The sequence below is a fragment of the Lagenorhynchus albirostris genome, chromosome 18 (genome assembly GCF_949774975.1).
Source record: "Lagenorhynchus albirostris chromosome 18, mLagAlb1.1, whole genome shotgun sequence".
NCBI lineage: Eukaryota > Metazoa > Chordata > Mammalia > Artiodactyla > Delphinidae > Lagenorhynchus > Lagenorhynchus albirostris.
In genome coordinates this window covers 5593794-5612484 of record NC_083112.1, presented here as the reverse complement: position 1 = coordinate 5612484, position 18691 = coordinate 5593794, and the positions used below count along the sequence as shown (strand labels likewise).

General features: G+C 34.7%; 1 protein-coding gene across 6 annotated transcripts in view; it reads right to left on the bottom strand.

Moving 5' to 3' along the window:
• PAN3 (poly(A) specific ribonuclease subunit PAN3) overlaps nt 1-18691 on the bottom strand; it is a 117844-nt gene that overhangs the window by 86886 nt on the left and 12267 nt on the right. For 4 of the 6 annotated variants that reach the window (XM_060128680.1, XM_060128677.1, XM_060128675.1 and 1 more), the window contains exons 3-5: nt 18155-18221; nt 16250-16320; nt 1459-1620 (exon numbers count right to left, since the gene is read on the bottom strand). In XM_060128680.1, coding sequence (XP_059984663.1) covers nt 1459-1620; nt 16250-16320; nt 18155-18221 — 300 coding nt within the window. Of the gene's footprint in view, nt 1-1458; nt 1621-16249; nt 16321-18154; nt 18222-18301; nt 18332-18691 lie in introns of those variants that run through there. The other 2 variants (XM_060128679.1, XM_060128678.1) reach the window with 2 other exon arrangements.

The window sequence follows — 18691 nt, the reverse complement described above, 5'->3', positions numbered from 1 at the left end:
TGCAAATCTATTATTAGCTTTTTAATTAAAAATAAAGCATAATCCTAGCATATATTCTTTAAACGAACCTAATGATTTTTCAAGCTATGCTAAAGAGAAGTACCTTGGAACTGCCCCTGAGATACGGGGGACAACGAGGGGCGGTCAAGTGGCCGTACCTCTGCGTGTTTCCCCTGCAACCTACATGCACTTTCACTTCCACCTGTATCTGTCCTTACGTAACTGGAGCCCAATTTATTTTCAGACTTTCTTTTTAAAACTGGAAAATAATTCTAACAATCCACATCAAACCCCTCTCCTGATCTCAAAAAGAAGAATTCAGTACACATTCTTCATAAAGGATATGTCCATTATGAATTCTTATTCGTAATGGACATATCCCAAACTTTCCACGGAAATTTTAAGTATTTGATTATGTGGACCACCCCCCTCCATTTCCCTGTTTTTCCTTATATTTAGAAAAATACTATGAAATTTTCAGTTGAGACAAATAACATGTTTTGCAGTATTTTGGGAATAACTTTTTTATTTCTGTGCCCAAGGTAACGCAGATACTGCTATGGCATTGACAGTAAACAGATCAAAATACTGTGGAACCCCTTCATAATACAAAGTTGCTGACAGAAATAAAACCAAGTTGTTGACTCTGTTATATTTTTTCTGTGTGTGATATGTGTATGTGGGGTTATAGGCTTTTGGCTAGCAATATATTAAAAAAATACCAATGTACTCAGAAAGTTTGGGATGAAAGATATTCTACTTCCAGCTAAACTGAAATTTTGGTCAACAGAGCTATTTTATACAATTACCAATTTCTTTAAATGAGACTATAATAATTATAATCCAAATTAAAATGGAATATAATTCAAATTATTTTGTAAGTACTTCAGATTCAGAGTCATACAAAAGCTAGCCTTTGAGTTATAAAAATTCATTTTCATTAGCACAGATAATGCAAAGACTGAAATGTATAATAACTCTAAGACAACATACTATTGAAGTTGGTTTTACAGCCAACACTTGACAAGTTTACATACAATTTTTATCTCCTAGTAAAAATGTACAGAAAGACAACATGTGGAGCTTTCTATTGCTCAGACTCCAAATAAATGAGATTTTCTGTAATAAATTTTATATGACTTTTTAATGTAGTACAACTTTGTGTGTTAAAAATAATTAAACTTAACTATAAACAAAATCCAAAAGGGAAAAACTAAATTAAATGGAAGAATAGGAAAATATACTACAAGCAGAGAAAGTTAAAAAAAAAGCCACAAAACAAAATCATTTAGTTAGTGAATGGGCCACTAATCTTACTTTGATTTAAAAAAAAAAAACAAAACAAAAAACCTAAGTGTATCAGCTAAGTCATCCAATCTCATACACACCACCCCACACAGACACAGAAAGCAGCCAAAATATTCACTTTTCAAAAATGTCTAATAAAATTATTTTTACCTGTAAATTGTTTTCTGTGATTCTGTTCCACCAAACCATATTGATGGGTACTCCTGATTTACACCTGTCAGCAAGGCAGCCAATAGGGTTCTTTGCTTTTCGTGCCTTTGATCCCATCGGAACTAGCCTCTCCTCCAGCATCCCCAGGCGATACTTCCTTGGCTAGGAAAAAGAAGGAAAGAAACCAGGCCACTCCTAACATCCCCCATACTAATCTAAGCTAACATAACTAACATACAGAAGATATCAAGAATGGTGGAATAGGAAACAAGTAAAATTTCTAAGACACTCCCTCTAATGTCCTTAGCACCACCCCCCATTCCCCATCCCCAACCCCAGTACGCACACACCTCCAAAATAACCCATAGTCCTAACAACAGTATTACATAAAACAACAACTGTTTTAGTGAAATACATTATAATCTGAGTTTAGTGAACAGAAATTAACTTATCAGCAAAGTAAATGCTTTGCAAATATTTTTCCACTGGAACTTACCTATTCTCACTGCAATATGAAGAAATGGCTTCAAGGGCACAAAATACAGGTAAAAAAATTTCTTCACACTATATATCTTTTTCTCCTCCCCATCTCACTACCTTATTTCCTACTGAGAACCACTCCACTTAGAAGAAGCAGCTAATTTCAAGGAATGGATTTTTTTTTAATTTTTAAAATTCTATGCCCATTAGGGCAGAGTACAAATTGATCTATCTTAAACAGGCATTCTACTCAGTGAAACTTGTACTCAATGAAAAACAACAATCTCAGACAAAAAAATACACAAATTTCATTGGTCTTATAAATCTCAGTAGTTTGAACAGATTGATACTAAGTAGCCTAATAAAAGCACAGATTCATTGGCTAATATTATAATAAAGTTAGTAAACAATCTTAAAAGTGGTTGGCAGGGGTTTTTTCATACATGAAGGTTAATGAACAGTTTCCACCATTTTACTTCTCTTAATTATAGCAAATTTGTACTAAATTGCATCTTAAAGGGAATCTGTATATATTTTTTCCCTTTAAGGAATACTGATACATTCTTGGGAAGGTATCTAATTTAAGATCTAAAATAAGAAAATCTATGTTTACTCATTGTTCTGTCTTAAGACTGCTGAAGCAAATAGTTGAAATTAACCTTCTTCAAAAATTAAACTTGCATAAGAAACGAAACTAGATTACCCATCTATCCAATAATTACAGCAGTGGGTAAAGTTTCATGAAGCTAAAATATTTCCACCTCTATGCAACCTTGAACCAATTCGATTACTCTCTGTGTCTACATCACAAGCAACTTTTGTGAATGAGAATAGAAATATACCCTTTAGAACCAAATTATAGATGAAAACATTTTAAAGCAAGTTATTTTTAATAACATAGCTCACAATTATAAGGGTCTGACATATAGCAAAAATAATATAGCCTTAATTAAGCCTTCACTAATTTAACATTTATATTTTAGAAAACGTCTGGGCTAAACATGATCCTATCAAAAAAGTTCAACACATCAAAGAATATTTATTTAAACAAAATCACAACATGTCAAATAGGTTCTATATATATAAGGACACCTAAATTCTAGTCATACATTTGAAAGCAAGAAAATTATTGCTTTAAATGTTCTTCTGTTATTTAGAGCCTTCACAAATCCAGACTTGTTTTTGAGCCAATCATTACCTTAGTGAAATTTATTCTCATGGTAGTACATTAAGCAACATAGAAAAAAAGGTTTTAAATAAATCCAGTGTATAATTCTCCCACCCCAGCAGCTCTCATTATATGTTTGTTTTTCCAAAAAGGAATTCACTATTCCTCTCCCTCCTCCCCATCACCCCCAAAACCTATAATTAGCCCAAGACCTTTCCTCTTAGGTAGAAGAGATCCCCAAACTTGTGCCGCTACAGATTTAAGTTTCTTCAATAAATAGCCAGAGAGTAAAGTCCAATCCAAAAGGAAAACTTTCTATGTGATACTGAATGAAAAGACCTAAGGTATCAATACCATTTAAATACCATTATAAGCAAGAGAAGACAAATGACATCTGTAAAGAGATGGCAGCAACACAGAGCATGATGGTGAGCCAAAAAGATTACAGACAGAAGTCTCATTGCACAGAATGTAAATTATGGTAAAATCTCATGTCAAAGCTAATTTCCAAATTATCTGAACTATTATTTATTCCTTGAAGGAAAAATGTATTTTCAACTAAACATGAGAGCCTACTTTGTATCAAGAACTGTTCTAAGTACTTGGAATGCAATGATGAATAGAACACACACCTTTCCCTCCGAAAGAGGACATAACCTAGTGGTTAACAAAGTCATGCGAACAGAACACACTCACTGTGATATGAAAAATGCATATATAATCAAGGTACCAATTGAACAGAGGCAAAGAAGGCTTCACAGAGAGGATGAATGCCTGAGCAGTGTTAAAGCAAGTGTCTAGATAGGAAACAAAACAAAACAAAACCAGAGTGAGTGGGAGAGAAAGATGTATTTGTAGGTTAGGAAAAATGCACATGTATAGGCATACAGGCACTCTGTTGTCAGTTAAGGGAAAACTACAAGCTTTCAGTCTATCATTAGTAGAGGGCCAAACTTGAGAGTGAAAGAGGAGGCTTGAAAGCAATAAAAAACCATGAATTGTCTTGTATCCTATGCCAAGGAGTTTGGACTTCACTCCATGGGCAATGGGGAACTCTTGAAAGCTTGTGAATGAGAATTAAACTGGAAATAGGTAGATAAATCAATGGTCTCTGACGATAATCCAGGTTGGGGTTTCCCAAACGCAGCACTACAGACTTTGGATAATTCTTTGCTGTGGAGGGCTGTCGTGGGCCACTGCAGGACGATTAGCAGCATCTGCCCCGGTCGTGACACCAAAACTATCTTTGATGTTCTGCAGGAGTCGGGGGACAAAACTCCCCACCTGAGAATCACAGGCGTAGGTGAAGGATGGGAACTCCAGGAAACTGCAATGCAAATAGAAGGCGAAGGCGTGGCTGGGGAAAGAGCTGCTGGCTTAAAAACAACTATCGGTGATTAAGTGACAGTAGGGTCTACGGGAAATAGAGAAGTCAAATGGAAGGTGAGGAAATAAAGGGCAAACAGCATTTTATGGGAAATGTTTATTTTCCCCAAAGCCTTCTGAGTCCTACAAGATCCAAACCCCTCCTCCAGAGCAAACAAAAGCACAAGCCCTCTTCCTTGCCCCTTAGCTTCCAGCAGTCCCTTCCTAAACCAATCTTGAGAATGTGTTGGTCAAAAAAAAGGTATGTTTCCTGGTTGATCCTCCACTCTTGACAGCCTCCTTGCCAGTCCAGCCTGCTGGTTATTATGAAACGGAAGCATTTTGCAAAGTCATGTCCTGTTGGTAAGTAACCAGTCTGTCTGCTCCACCTCCTAGTAAGTCAACATCGTACATCAAAATTCCCATTCTCTTTTTGTTCCTGTGGTAAAATGTCCAGCATACCATGTAACTATTTTTTTCTCTCTCTCTAATATATATCATTTTCACTTTAAGTCTCAAGATTCACCACAAAACTGATATTTATCATTCTTCACAAAATCTAAATAAACAGCACAAAAAGACCGTAGTTGAAAACAGTTTTACACTTTTTATTGGGCATTTAAAAAATAACAACTTAGGGCTTGAAAAAGTTGGAGAATGTATTCTAGACTAGCACATCTCAACTGTAATGAACATATACTCTTCTAGGGATCTTGTTAAAATAAAGATGCTAATTCAACAGACCTAGAGTGAAGCATGAGATTCAGCATTTCTAAAAACCTCCCAAGACTACTAGTGTGCTGCTGGTCTGGTGATCATCCTTCCAGCAATAAAGTTCTAGAGAATGTCAGGGAAGAGGCCTGGATAAGAAACAACTAGTGGTAAAACAGAAATTGGGGCCACCCCCCAAAATAAAAAAAGGATAGGGGTTCAAATAGTTAACATCCCACTCCTTTAGCTTGCCCTAAATACTCAGAGCCTTCAGAACCATTACTCATAGCCCCCAAAGCCCTGGCTGTTCAAAAATCCTTGCCCTAGTCCACAGAGACCAATCCAATGGTTTAGGACTAAGGGAAATCCACTCTCATTCCTAACAAATACGATAAAGTCTCCAGACTGTGTCAAAAGAAAGAACAATAAAAGCTAATTTTTAGGACTGTTTTACTTCAAAACCTTAAATGCAAACACATTTTTTTTCATTCATTCATTCACTTAACATTTCAGCATAAGGCTTTTTGCCCTCCCTAGATGACCTAGAGGGGTGGGATAGGAAGGACGGGAGGGAGGCTCAAGAGAGAGGGGAGGGCTTCCCTGGTGGCGCAGTGGTTGGGAGTCCACCTGCTGATGCAGGGGACGCAGGTTTGTGCCCCGGTCCGGGGGGATCCCGCATGCCGCGGAGCGGCTGGGCCCGTGGGCTGTGGCCGCTGGGCCTGCGCATCCGGCCGCAGCGGGAGAGGTCACAGCAGTGCGAGGCCCGCGTACCGCAAAAAAGAAAAGAAAAAAGAGGGAGGGGATATGGGGACATACGTCTGCATATGGCTGATTCACTTTGATGTATAACAGAAACTAACACAGTATTGTGAAGCAATTACACTCCAATAAAGATTTTTTTAAAAGAGAGAGAAATACAGTGGTAAGATCTATTCTCTTCCCCTAAAAAGTTCAGTCTAGCAAAAGAAAAATATATAAATACCACTGCTCACATAGAAAATGTTGTTATAGACCAATGTTCAGAGCACAATTTTTTTGGTAAAATTGCAAAACAGCATCATCTCTACAATACTTCACATTACAGGCCTTGTTATTATATATCATAACCTAATCATTAGTTATAAACTAGAGAAATCAATTGTTATCCTAGCACAAAAAGTTTCCAATGCCCTTAATTTTAAGAATGCCCTCTGAACATCGAAAACAGAATAACTGTGCTTTCACTATTTATACTCTGAAACAATGAATGATGATTTAAAGCTACTATGAATGGCACTTTTTTAAACAATTTGTATTTTATTAATCAAACATCTTCACATACTTGGAAAATAGTTGTGCACATATATGAAATACTGATATTATCTCCCTTTAGACAATGTTTAATGAAATGTATTAACTCATTGTCTTTTGCAATTACAACTCAGCAACCTATCTACCTCTTGCCACTTCTAAGGGTCTGAGGTCCACTAACAGAAACCTCTGGCCTAAAATTTACTGTATATTTATTTGAAAATCAACTTTCATTTCTCTTTTACGACCTCTTCTGGCATACACTGGTTTTCCCTCAATTAATTAAACGCCCTAACTGTTTAGTGTATTTGTTATTATGAGAACTAAATACAAGATTACATTTCCATTAACCGTCAGTGGTTAATGTAAAACTCACTCGGAAAAAATAGACCCCAAAGTGATTAAAACCATTTGAATATTTTAAATCAAATAAATTAGCTAATTTCCATATAGACACAGGGAACTACCTCTACTTAATTTATTAGTTAATTAGGTGTGTTAATACACCTGGATTTTAAAGGCTCTCACACCTAATCAATTTAGAATAGTAAATCTAAACCTGTAAGTGATTGTATATTGGGCTCCAATTAATTTTCTCGAGTAAAAGATTCAAAAATCAAAAACAAAAACAAGCCAGCCTCAAAGATTATGTTGTATTTTGTCCTGCCATTCATTATCAGTAATTGTAGGTTTTCATGGAAATATATTAGGTCCCTTAGGTTTTCACTGTTTAAATAAAGCCAATTATAGGATGGGATGGTGAGCAGGTCTACAGAAAGTGGGTCTACAGAAAAACAGACTGTCATTGTTAAAGACTCATGGGCAGGTAAACATCTATAAATGAAAAAGATCTTTTAATCTGTGGAGTCAATACAGAAATCACATATATGTTGAGAGGATGAAAACAGAGGACGCTGCTAGGTAAAAAGTAATCTAAATTATGTCAAATAGAGCAGAACAGGATTTACACACACAGAAATGTTTTTTAAGCTCTACTGAGTCTGATCCTGGGAGAAGAGGCCCACTATATTATCTACATAAATTTAAGAAAGCCTACAAAGTAGTCATTACTTCTGTTCTCAAAACCTCAATGTTACAGTGGAGTTTTATGCCACCAAAAATGAGAACAGCTGTTAAGCAAGGTCACATTCAATTTCTAAAGACTTGGAACACCAAACTACGACTTCTTTTAGTCTTTTGCTTTAGAATAGAACCAGAACACAAGATGTAGAAAAACAAAATACCATGCCAAAGTTATTAAAATCTTTTAAGTGCAAGTGAGTAATGTTGTTTTAAGTCATGAAAGTTATTTCTACAATAAACTATCACCTGTAATGACCATAAAAATTTTATATGAATTTTAGTCCCTTATCAAAAGCAACCATCATGCTAAAATGCCCATTTGCTTATTAGCAAAAGGTTCCCTTTTGATTTATTTATATGTGTACACTTGCTTAAACTGAATCTTGAAATGAAGCAGAATATCTTCAGCAATGCTCTTTACTATGATTGAACTTAAAGTAGGTAGTGGTTAATCAAAGATAAATAATCTTACACACATTCAGAAACAGATAAACGTATGTTTTTAAATTGCAGGATTATAAGCAGCAGAAGACTGCAACAACAACTACCATTTGACAAGCACAATGCACTATGCCAGGTACTTAATAGCCATTAATATATTTAATACTCAAAATTCTGTGAGATAGGCACCATTATAAGCCAACTTTACAGATGAGAAGGGTGGGCTTAGATGAGGTTAAAATAACTTGCCTATAATCTCAAAACTAACATAAGGTCAGGCTCCAGAGCTTGTACTCTTAACTAAATTTATTCCACATTCTATAGTATTCCTTAACATGTTACAATCTTAACATTATTCTAGCTAATTCTAAAATGACCAAATACAAATTCCTACATTAATCACTCTCTCTTTGACTCTAATTGGCATGGATGGGATCAATGAGAAACAGTAGCTACAGAGACTTCATTAAGCCACTCCCTCCTCCCCACTTTCAAAATGCAAGAACAAATCTTGGGAATTAAACAGAGTTAGGAAAAATTATATAGTTTTGATTAAATTTAGCTTCAAACTTAGGCTACCATGTTTGTGGATGAGAATTCTAAATTGATCTTTACTAATTTATTCCTGACCCCTACTTCCTAGGAAAACAGGGATGAACCACCAGTAATACCAAACTCTTAATATCAGCTACTACACTTTGTAAATACAGTGCCCAGAGTAGAGTGTAAAGAAGCCAACCAGAATATCTCAGAATGATCTACTAGTTCCCAGGTCCAAGTGGCAGATGCAGCATGGTTTCACTAAACTACCATTATTAGGTAAGAACCAACTCAAAATCCCCAAAGCTAAAGCTAAATAATGACTATAGTCAACAGTATTACATACTGTATACAAAAGCCATGCTGTTTCAGTTCACGTGTTTAAATACGGTAGCGTGTCAAACACAAAACAACCACACACACCTAAAAAAAAGCCTCCAGGGCTTCCCTGGTGGCACAGTGGTTGGGAGTCCGCCTGCCGATGCAGGGGACGCGGGTTCATGCCCTGGTCGGGGAGGATCCCACGTGCCACGGAGCAGCTAGGCCCGTGAGCCATGGCCGCTGAGCCTGCACGTCCGGAGCCTGTGCTCCGCAACGGGAGAGGCCACAACAGTGAGAGGCCCGCGTACCGCATTAAAAAAAAAAAAAAAAAAAGCCTCCAAAACAAAAAACTCTCGTGAGATCTTTTTAAATCAATCAACAGGACAAAATTCCCTTGTAATCATAAATTTTGAAGACTCTTGACTCAACAAGAGCAAGTTGTCACTGCACACAAAGTACGAATTAAAATAAAGTAGAGAAAATACGTGGCTGAACTCCTAATTTGTTACAACAAAACTTAATCTGTTCTTTCCAAAGCACACCTTTATCTCAACACAATTCTGGAAGTTCACCCTGGAGGACTCTTCATTTAGGAGGAAAATAAAATTAACTTTTTCAAAGTTGAGCCCTTTTCTGTAGGAACTATCATATTGTTAAACAAGTTTCAATCTAATCTAATCCATCGCTTTAAGAAAAGAATAGACTGACGGGTTAAACAGTAAGAAGAACGTCACATTTAAGTCTGACAAAACAGAGAAGAGAGAGAATGTAACTGTTTGCTAAAGGGAAGTTGATTACTATAGATCATTAGCAATAAAAATGATAGTGGATTCAAATTACATAAAAATAATGACAGTCCTTTCAATATAAAATCATCAACTCATCAGACAGGGAATTACCATGTTATTTTAACAAAATGAGCTTAATATTCTATTCTTTTTTAATGTACTTAATAAAAGATAATCAGAGTAATAAGTATGACATTTCAAAGTTGACAGCATAAATTACTTGTGAAATTCAAGACCAAAACACAAAGAAGAAGCTTAAATGTCTAATAAAGAAAGAGTTTACAACAAATTTAAAAAGGATATCCCAACAGTAAAATAAAAGCATAGGACACCAAAGAAACACCAAAGGTCAATAAACGTAAGAGAAGCTCAATAGCAGCAGTAATCAAGTTTTAACAATGAGGGGTTTTGACTATAAAATGACAAAGATATGAAAGATTTTTACATCTCAGTGTTTTCAAGGCTGCAGAAAAACCAGCACCCATGAGTAGAAATATAAATTTGTGCAACATTTCTGAAAAGTTAGCTATCAATTATCAAAAGCTTAATTGTATATTCTTGCCCTAGAAATTTATACTGTTTACAAAAACTTACACTGAGATAATCATATAAATGGGAAAAAAGGCAGGCATAAGGTCAATGTTTTATCTCCTCCTCTGCATGTTACCAGTGGTCTCTCTCTCCGCTACCTCTTCATTTTTTACCTTATAGAAGATCTTACCCTTCTATACTGTCCTAGAAAAATTTTTTTCTCTGAAACATAACTAAATATTATCTATCTTATTCCAAGTAAATTACTTGATCTAACTTCCATTTCCCAATCTGTATAATGGAAAAAAATAATATCTCTCAAAGAATTGTTGGGGTGACTAAATGATAAAATGAAATTATACAACATTTAATTTTATAAAAGTATTACCATATTACCTGAAACAGATACAGAAGATCATTGTCAACATAAATAAAATCAAGTCTGCCACTGCATAGTGAGAAAATCCCAGATGTATTTTCACCAAATTTGAAGGATATGTTTGAAAAGCTAACAGCTATGTGGGGAGGAGGGGCCTGAACACCTCAAAGAAAAGATGGACATTCTCAAAGCAACTACAGGAGAACGGCTTTTCCAATGGACAACTCTAATACAGCCTGATCCAGAGTGAGTAGCAACAGACATTTATTTATTTAATAATAGTTAACAGTTCCCAAACAAGACTAGAAAGGTTTGGCTAGCACCATGTATTACCAATAATAGCTTCCGTTTATTGGGCATTTCTCATTTAGTCCTCATAACACCTCTACATGCCAGGTACTAAGGTATTATTATTCTCATTTTGCAAATGAAGAAACAGAAAGGTTTAACTAAGCTTAAAGACACAAAGACAATCAGTGAAGAAACAGGGATTCAATTCAGACTGCCTGGCACCCAACTCCAAACCCTAAAACCTTGACCATTATTCAGTGCTACTGGGTTATTACTATTCCCAACTCTTTGCTCTTGGAGAGAGATAAAAACTCACCATGAGCTCTAAGCAAGCTATAAACAGGAACCATGACGCTCCCCTGCCTACAGGAACTTGGACTCCAACAATTCTACCATACATATCTCTAAATCCAAAGCCTGTGCACGTTCCCACAGCATGGCAAGCAGAGGTGAATGGAGGTTCAGTCAACTCCAGTAAAAGAAGAATAGCTCTGAGTGTATTAATTTGGAATTCTAAATACAATTTTCCATAAAAACATTCCTGCACATACTCATGGGGAAAAGATATGGATGTGGCTGACTTGGAAATCTAAATACTAAGTAAAACAGTATTTGAGAACACATATAAAATGCTTAAAAATGGTTTTATAGGTGAAGTTTTAGGTTGTGATTCCCATTACGATTTATTTTTCAATATCTTCCCCCTTTTCTCCTCACCTTTTATTTTTTCCCCGAGATCAATATTTGGTTCCACGTTCAATCAATATTTGGTTCCCTGTTTTAAAATGAGCCTAGCCATCAGAAGGACTGCGGAAAGATTTACATCCCAGATTATCTAGGCCATAATCCTATTAATTTCTCCAAATTTACTTTAGCTTTCTCCATAAAAGAACTCTACCATAACACTCACCAGTTTGTTATTCCTATTTGGTTCCCTATGTAAAAGTAAATAGTGTAAAAGTCATCTTTTGAAGACATTAGAACAGAAATGTACACAAAAATTCTTACATGTCAAATTAATCAGAAATCATACTATATATATATAGATCAGTAAGTTTTGTAACACAGATGATACAAAAAGGAAAGGATGCTCTTCAGATTTGAGAACAGTGGGGAGGAGGTTCCAAACTGAGATCAAGCAGAATCATCCCAAACTAGGCCTCCACCAGCTACACTTCCTCACAAATAAGCCATCAGGAGATAAGCCAGCCTCTTTTGATCCCACTTCCCTCATCCTGACAAAGAGCTTTAAAATCAAGAACAGAAGAAATAAACATGATACTTCACAAGTCTTTTGTCCTCTAAACCCGAAGAATTTAACTTGTTATTAAAACCTAAAAGATTTACAGAAGTGAAAATTTGTCATCCCATTATCAGAAATAAAATGCAAATGCCCAGGTAAAGCTGCATATTGACTGAAACATCATACTAAAGTACAATTAAAGGAAGAAATGTAAATGATGAGCACCAGAGTGGTTTTGCCTTAATGTGGGGAGGGGAGAAAGCTAAATAGGAAAATGACTAGACAACTAAAAAAGAGGGCAAAGAAGGACCAAGAAATATATAAAAAGGGAAAAAGCCAAGATTGCCAGACACAAATTTTGAAGGAACATTTGTCTCAATCATCTGTGGCTGCACAGCTTAGCGAGAACAGTTAGCAAGACACCATCATGTTATTTATGAATATCTGTATCTCTACATCTAACTTTGTTAGAAAGGTACTTTGTTCCCACAGGAGTTCTGACCGAAAATTTTACTGCTGTCCAGACCACATTTGTGATTCCCAGTGACTCTCAGGTCTTTTTCTGTCATACCAGTTCTCAGCTTTATCTACCCTGTTGTTAAGGTTTCCTTATGCATTAATGTCTAATATATTCACTCCCATTTTCAACAGAACTCCATCTCCAGTGTTTTGGGGGGCTTACCTCTCCCACTGAGTATACAGCCATAATTCAATTCCTTCCACCACCACCCTTGGCCAACAATAATTGTACACATTTTCAAATAAATGTTACTTTTATAAATAAAAGTAACAAAAGGTTACTTTTCCTATCTATATTTATGTATTTCTAATGTAGAAAATTTTAAAAATCAGTGCTTCTCAAATATCAACTGTGAAAGATCACATTTTTAAAAAATTTCCTATGCATCATAGTCCTATATGTTCATAAAACAAAAATGAATTACTAGAAAAATGATGACACATTTGGATGTTGTGGTATTATCAGATTGTTATAGAAGTTTCTAAACATTTACTTTTAACGTTTTAACTTATCTCCCTACAGACAGGAAACAACTCACCGTCTAGCTCCAGTCACTCGCCACACTATGAGCATCAGTGCCCTAAGGCATATATATTCTCAGCATACAGCTCTTCAGGAAATTTTCCACATGTTTGACAACAATAAACCAACCCAGACAAATGGCTAGGAACCTTTTTCTATACTGTTTTTCACATCACACATTTTACTTCAACAAGTCCTTATAGATACAAGGCCCTCTGCCATAGTTTCTTAGCTTATCTGTGATAGAAGAGAATTTTTAAATTTACTGAAGATCCTAACTCTCTACTTGTAATCAAACAATTCCTTCTGCTTAATATGTTTGCTTCCCCATATTCCTCACCTTCAAAAACCACAACTCAAAACTTCTCCATAAACTCTTCTGGATCTAGAAAATTCTCTGCTACTAGGCAATCATCACACATTTAAATTCACGCTGATTAATACACCGCTGTGTAAATGTTCTCTAGTAGAGTCATGCACTGTCTCCTGAATTAGATTTGAGGAAAGCAAGAAAAACATCAGCCCATTCTTTTTAAGTTTTTCACACAGCCCAGAGTAAGACTGCCCACAGTTAAAATATCTGACTCATCAGATCCAAATAATTCACATACCCCACAGGCAAAAAGCAGCATTTGCAGCTCAGGGGTTGGCCCAACTGAGATTTTCAGAAAATAATTTATCTAATTAGCCATGAAATAGGAGTAAGTATGGCCTAACTGCCTGTTTTCCAATCTCATTCTGAAATAAAATGTCACTGAGTTATCATGATAGCCTGCTTAGATCACCTGGAATTATGATTGAATATTTACATAAATTTGAGGTACTTCCACTAAAATTACATCATTTAACAGACGTTATAAATTACTAGAACAAAAGAATAATAGACGGAGGGTGGGGGGGATGAACTGGGAGATTGGGATTGACATGTATACACTGATGTGTATAAAACTGATGACTAATAAGGACCTGCTGTATAAAAAAATTAAATTTAAAAAAAAGAATAGACAAAGTCTCCATATGCCTTTAATTCACAGCATGCAATACTCTCATACCAAGAGTTTTTTTTTTTTACCAAGAGTATTTCTAATACAAAGGAATTTTAAACCTTCTCAACTCAACCATTAACAAACAATTTAAAAATATATGCAACCTGTACCCACAAAGATTCCTAATCATGTAGCCCACTACTGGAAAAAAGTCTCTATGTCCCTACATATTATTTTAAATATAAATGGCAAGAAAATATGGTCCTTCAAAGATATACTATATGAATACTGAGTTTCTAAGTAGAGGCTGACACGTAGGTCCTTTCAGTTTAGCCAAACATTGAGTTTTAGAGAGGAAAGTCACCACAGCAATTATCCAGGCCATGCTCATCATTTCACAGATGTGAAGATTACAGCCTAGAAGGCTGTCCCAAGGTCACAAAGCTAGAGATCCAGGACCTCAAAAACTGCAGCATAGTGCTCACTTCACTAATCTGCTTCCATTTGGATACATTCTAATCTCTCTCCAAATACAGATGTCACATTTATAGTAATACTTCCTTCTATTATTTTCCTTCACTAAAATAAATTTTAGAAGGATGGGTATTATAATCTTTTTCAAATCTCCAGGGCTCTTTACTATTTTGTCAAAAATTAATGTCAACAACAACAACAAAATTAATGTCAACAGCTCTAAATCACATATTTCAACTTTAAGATGCAATCCACCAAACCCTCATAAGTATTTATTTGCCATTCTAGTCTTACTTTCTACTCATACATCAGAAATGCTACTTATCACAGTTAACAGATTATTATTTTAAAAAATGTGAAAAAGCTACTGGGGGACCCTTAAGACTACTTAAGGGCTTTTTGTTTTCCCCTACACTAAACAGCTCCAAATAACCTGACTTCTAGGTTGTACCTGCTTTCCAGCACTTCACTGCTTCCTTCCATATTGAAGGTTTTGTCTACTGTCACTTCTCACTCACTTCTCACTGCTTGTGTCCAACTCTATTCCACTTCTACCATAGAGATTTAGAAAATACATATTCCCATTTCTGAGACTAGTACGTAAAGCAAAAGTAAATGTGTTCTTGGTGAGAGCCTGTAAGGAAGTCTATAAAACCAAACCCATACCTTTTAGTCTACCAATCTTAGCTGCTTAAAAGCATTTTGTAATTAATTACCTCCTTGTTCTCATCTATTTTCTAAAAGGAGATAATACTAGGTACATGAGGTATTGATATAATTCATACCTGACCCCACAGTTTTATTTTCTTGTCTAGAGAACATCTACCTAGTATTCTTGAAATTCATTCTATACTACCTTCTGATCAGAGACTTCCTTAAAGCACCTTAAGCTTACATCAGTTTTCTAAAATTAATATTTTCTTTTTGATCTTTCTCCTATTACTTAGGAAACTGAATTAGTTATAACTTTATAGTAATTTCCGCCAAGATTTACAACCTCCTAAACATCTTTAGCTGCTACTGATCCTAACCAAAATTAGCACCGTCTCTAGATTACTATTACTATTAACATAATGATTCTCAGTAAGACTCAAAGGCATCAAACTATAATAAACTACTGCAAGGTACTTCAAAATCGATTCATGGTCTATCAACCTCAATTCCAAATAAAACTAAATTAAATTTCTAATATAAAGAGATTTTAAACTGTTTTTAAACAGTTGGGCCAATTATGAAAAGCTGAAGATTTTAAGTTTGCCTTGTAATGAGGAGTTTAAATTAGGGGAGAAATCTTTGGTATTTAGAAAAAGCAGTCAGAAAATAAAGTTAAAAGATGATTAATATACCTACAATGGGTCACATAACATCTAATTTAATGTTGTACTTGCTGTTATCTTAAAAAGAATGCATTAAGATAAAGAAAATGAGCAAAAGTAAGAAGGATTTCATCCCTTCACATAAAATGTCTCTATTTCATGCACAGAGATCAAATAAAATTCTGCATATAAGAGATATACACCAAGGAAAATGGTTAACAAAAAGCAAGAAAAACATTACAGTCCTCCCCCACTTAAGAGAACACTGACCATTATGTAGGTAACATCCCAGTATCACCCCTATGTTCCATTTAGTTTCACGTAAGTTTCCATCTCACCTACCTTTCTTCTCTGAGAGATGTTGAGGGCACCAAAGTCATTAAACAAGGATGAAGCAGGTGAAGTTAGAGGATCTGGAAGGTAAGTTATATAAGTTTCCACACAGACAACTCAGGAAACCTATAAATCTAATAAATGTTTAACTTGAATGCTTATAAAGTAGTAAAAAAAAATCATATACCACAACAATAAACTCAGTGCCTCACACAGTGGGTGTTCAAATATTTTGTAATTGAATGAAACACAAACTGGAGACTACTTCATTCAGCCAATAGTCAGTACACATCTATTCAGAAGCTATACAAATTAGAATGCATCTATTTGCTGAGAACCAAAAGAAAAATAAAATAGAAAAAAAAGGTGATCTTAACCATGTTATTAGGAATGTGTTTATGAAGGAAGTCTTCCTGTAGTTTGTGTTCTTGAGACCAAACTATAAGAAAAATAAAAAAGGAGTAGGGGTGGCAGGGAGAGTAGTCAAACATACTCTGAGCGATAGGACTTGGATGTTAACACTTCGGCAAGACCTTAAAACCATCTACCCTACAGAATATTCCATATTTTTAAGTTTATCACCACATACTTGATATTCTTACTAAAAAGATAAGGTAAATTAAGTTCTTAAAGATGAAAATATTAAATGTTTCAGAACACAAACATGAAATCCAAAGATTTTATAGGTTCAAAGCTCTATTACTCTGCGGCCAGAAGTTACAAACAAAAGTACATCTCTAAATTGTTTCTCACTTAACAAATCAGAAGAGTTTCTGAAAAGGAATATATGGTATACATTGAAATATTTTTGTCTTCATTTCTGAGCTTTAGTTAATTCTATGTTTCTCATTAAATTATCTGTAAAATCCTAAAGAAAATAGAGTAAATGTTGTCATTTAAAGGAACCTTAAATCTCTTCATAATGCAGTACATATAAATTGCTGCTTAATTTCTCTGGTTTCTTCTGTATGGATTTTCACAGTCTAGTCCTTCATTAGAATTAACATTAATTTAATATAACTAATAATGCAAAGAGAAAGAAGTTAATAAAATAATAAGATACAAGATTTTTATGTAATTTATACATTCAAGACTAAAAATAGGTATTATTCATCCTTTACGCTACCTTTGATAGCATTTAAGAGTCAGCATATAAACTCTATGGGAATGCCAAAAATATTATAATGCTACACATTAGTTTCTAATAATTTTATTCAATATTAAAATGTCGCTATATTTTCCTACAGCAAAAGAAGAAATTTCTAAGTAATGAGAGAGATTCGATACACACACATAAAATGTCCATCTCAGAAATAATCAACATGCAAATTCTTATTCTCATCGTTATAAATAACTGTTTACATTTTACCGATATAGAATATTAATATTGTTACATATTTTTAAAAAAACCATTCTTGAACATTTATTTTTAAAAATAGGATGCAGAAAGATACAAAAGAAACATTTATTTTTAAATTAGGATATGAAAAGGAAATTCTGTATCAAAAGGCTTAAAAATGTCCATAATCTTTGAAACAGTAATTCCATGTCTAAGAATGTTTCCAAAAGAAATAACTCAAAATATGAACAGATTCATACACATAAGTCCAATACTGGACTTTAAAAAAACAAAAGTAAGTAAATTATGAAAATAAACAAAGGATTCAATTTATAATGAAAGTATATTTAATGCAATCTCAGGTATTATTATGTATATAAAGTGTTATGTATTATGTGTATATGTATGTATATACATATATCCAAACCTTAATACTAGTTATCTCTGAGTATGAAGATAACAGATCATATTCTTCCTTACATCTATCTGTAATTTTCAAAATTTCTACAATGGACATATTGTTTTTAGAGCCAGAAATACATATATCTGTAAGAGAAAAAGGGACCAAGTCTTACCATGGCCTGCATATGGCTTGGCACTGTCATTTAGAAGGCTTGGGGAGCTGCTACTATTAGTCATTCTCTGAAACATAAAATATATATACATAATATCTTTGAGGAATACAGAATTAAGAATATTCAACCAATTAAGTTAAGACTGACCCTCTTTGCGTCTTCCCCTCCAATCCATCGTTCACATCAGTGACACTCTAATCCTCCTATAAATGCTGCTGCTTGGATTACAATCATCTATGCAGAAACTTCGAAATACTCTCTATAACACATCAAATGAAAAGTTTACTCAATAGCCAGGTATTTAAAACCAAAGTCACAGAACTATTTTGAATTGCACTTCCATAACTTTTTAGCCTGAGCAAGACACATAACTACTGTTTCCTTATCCATAAAATATAAACTCCAGTATCCATCCAAGAGGATGTGAATGACTGTAAGTCAATAAACACTCTCTAGTATTCTCTCCCAACGCATATTATCCTTCATACACCTCACAGATTCTATAAAATTAGGTTCTTCTCTGTTCTCTAAATACGT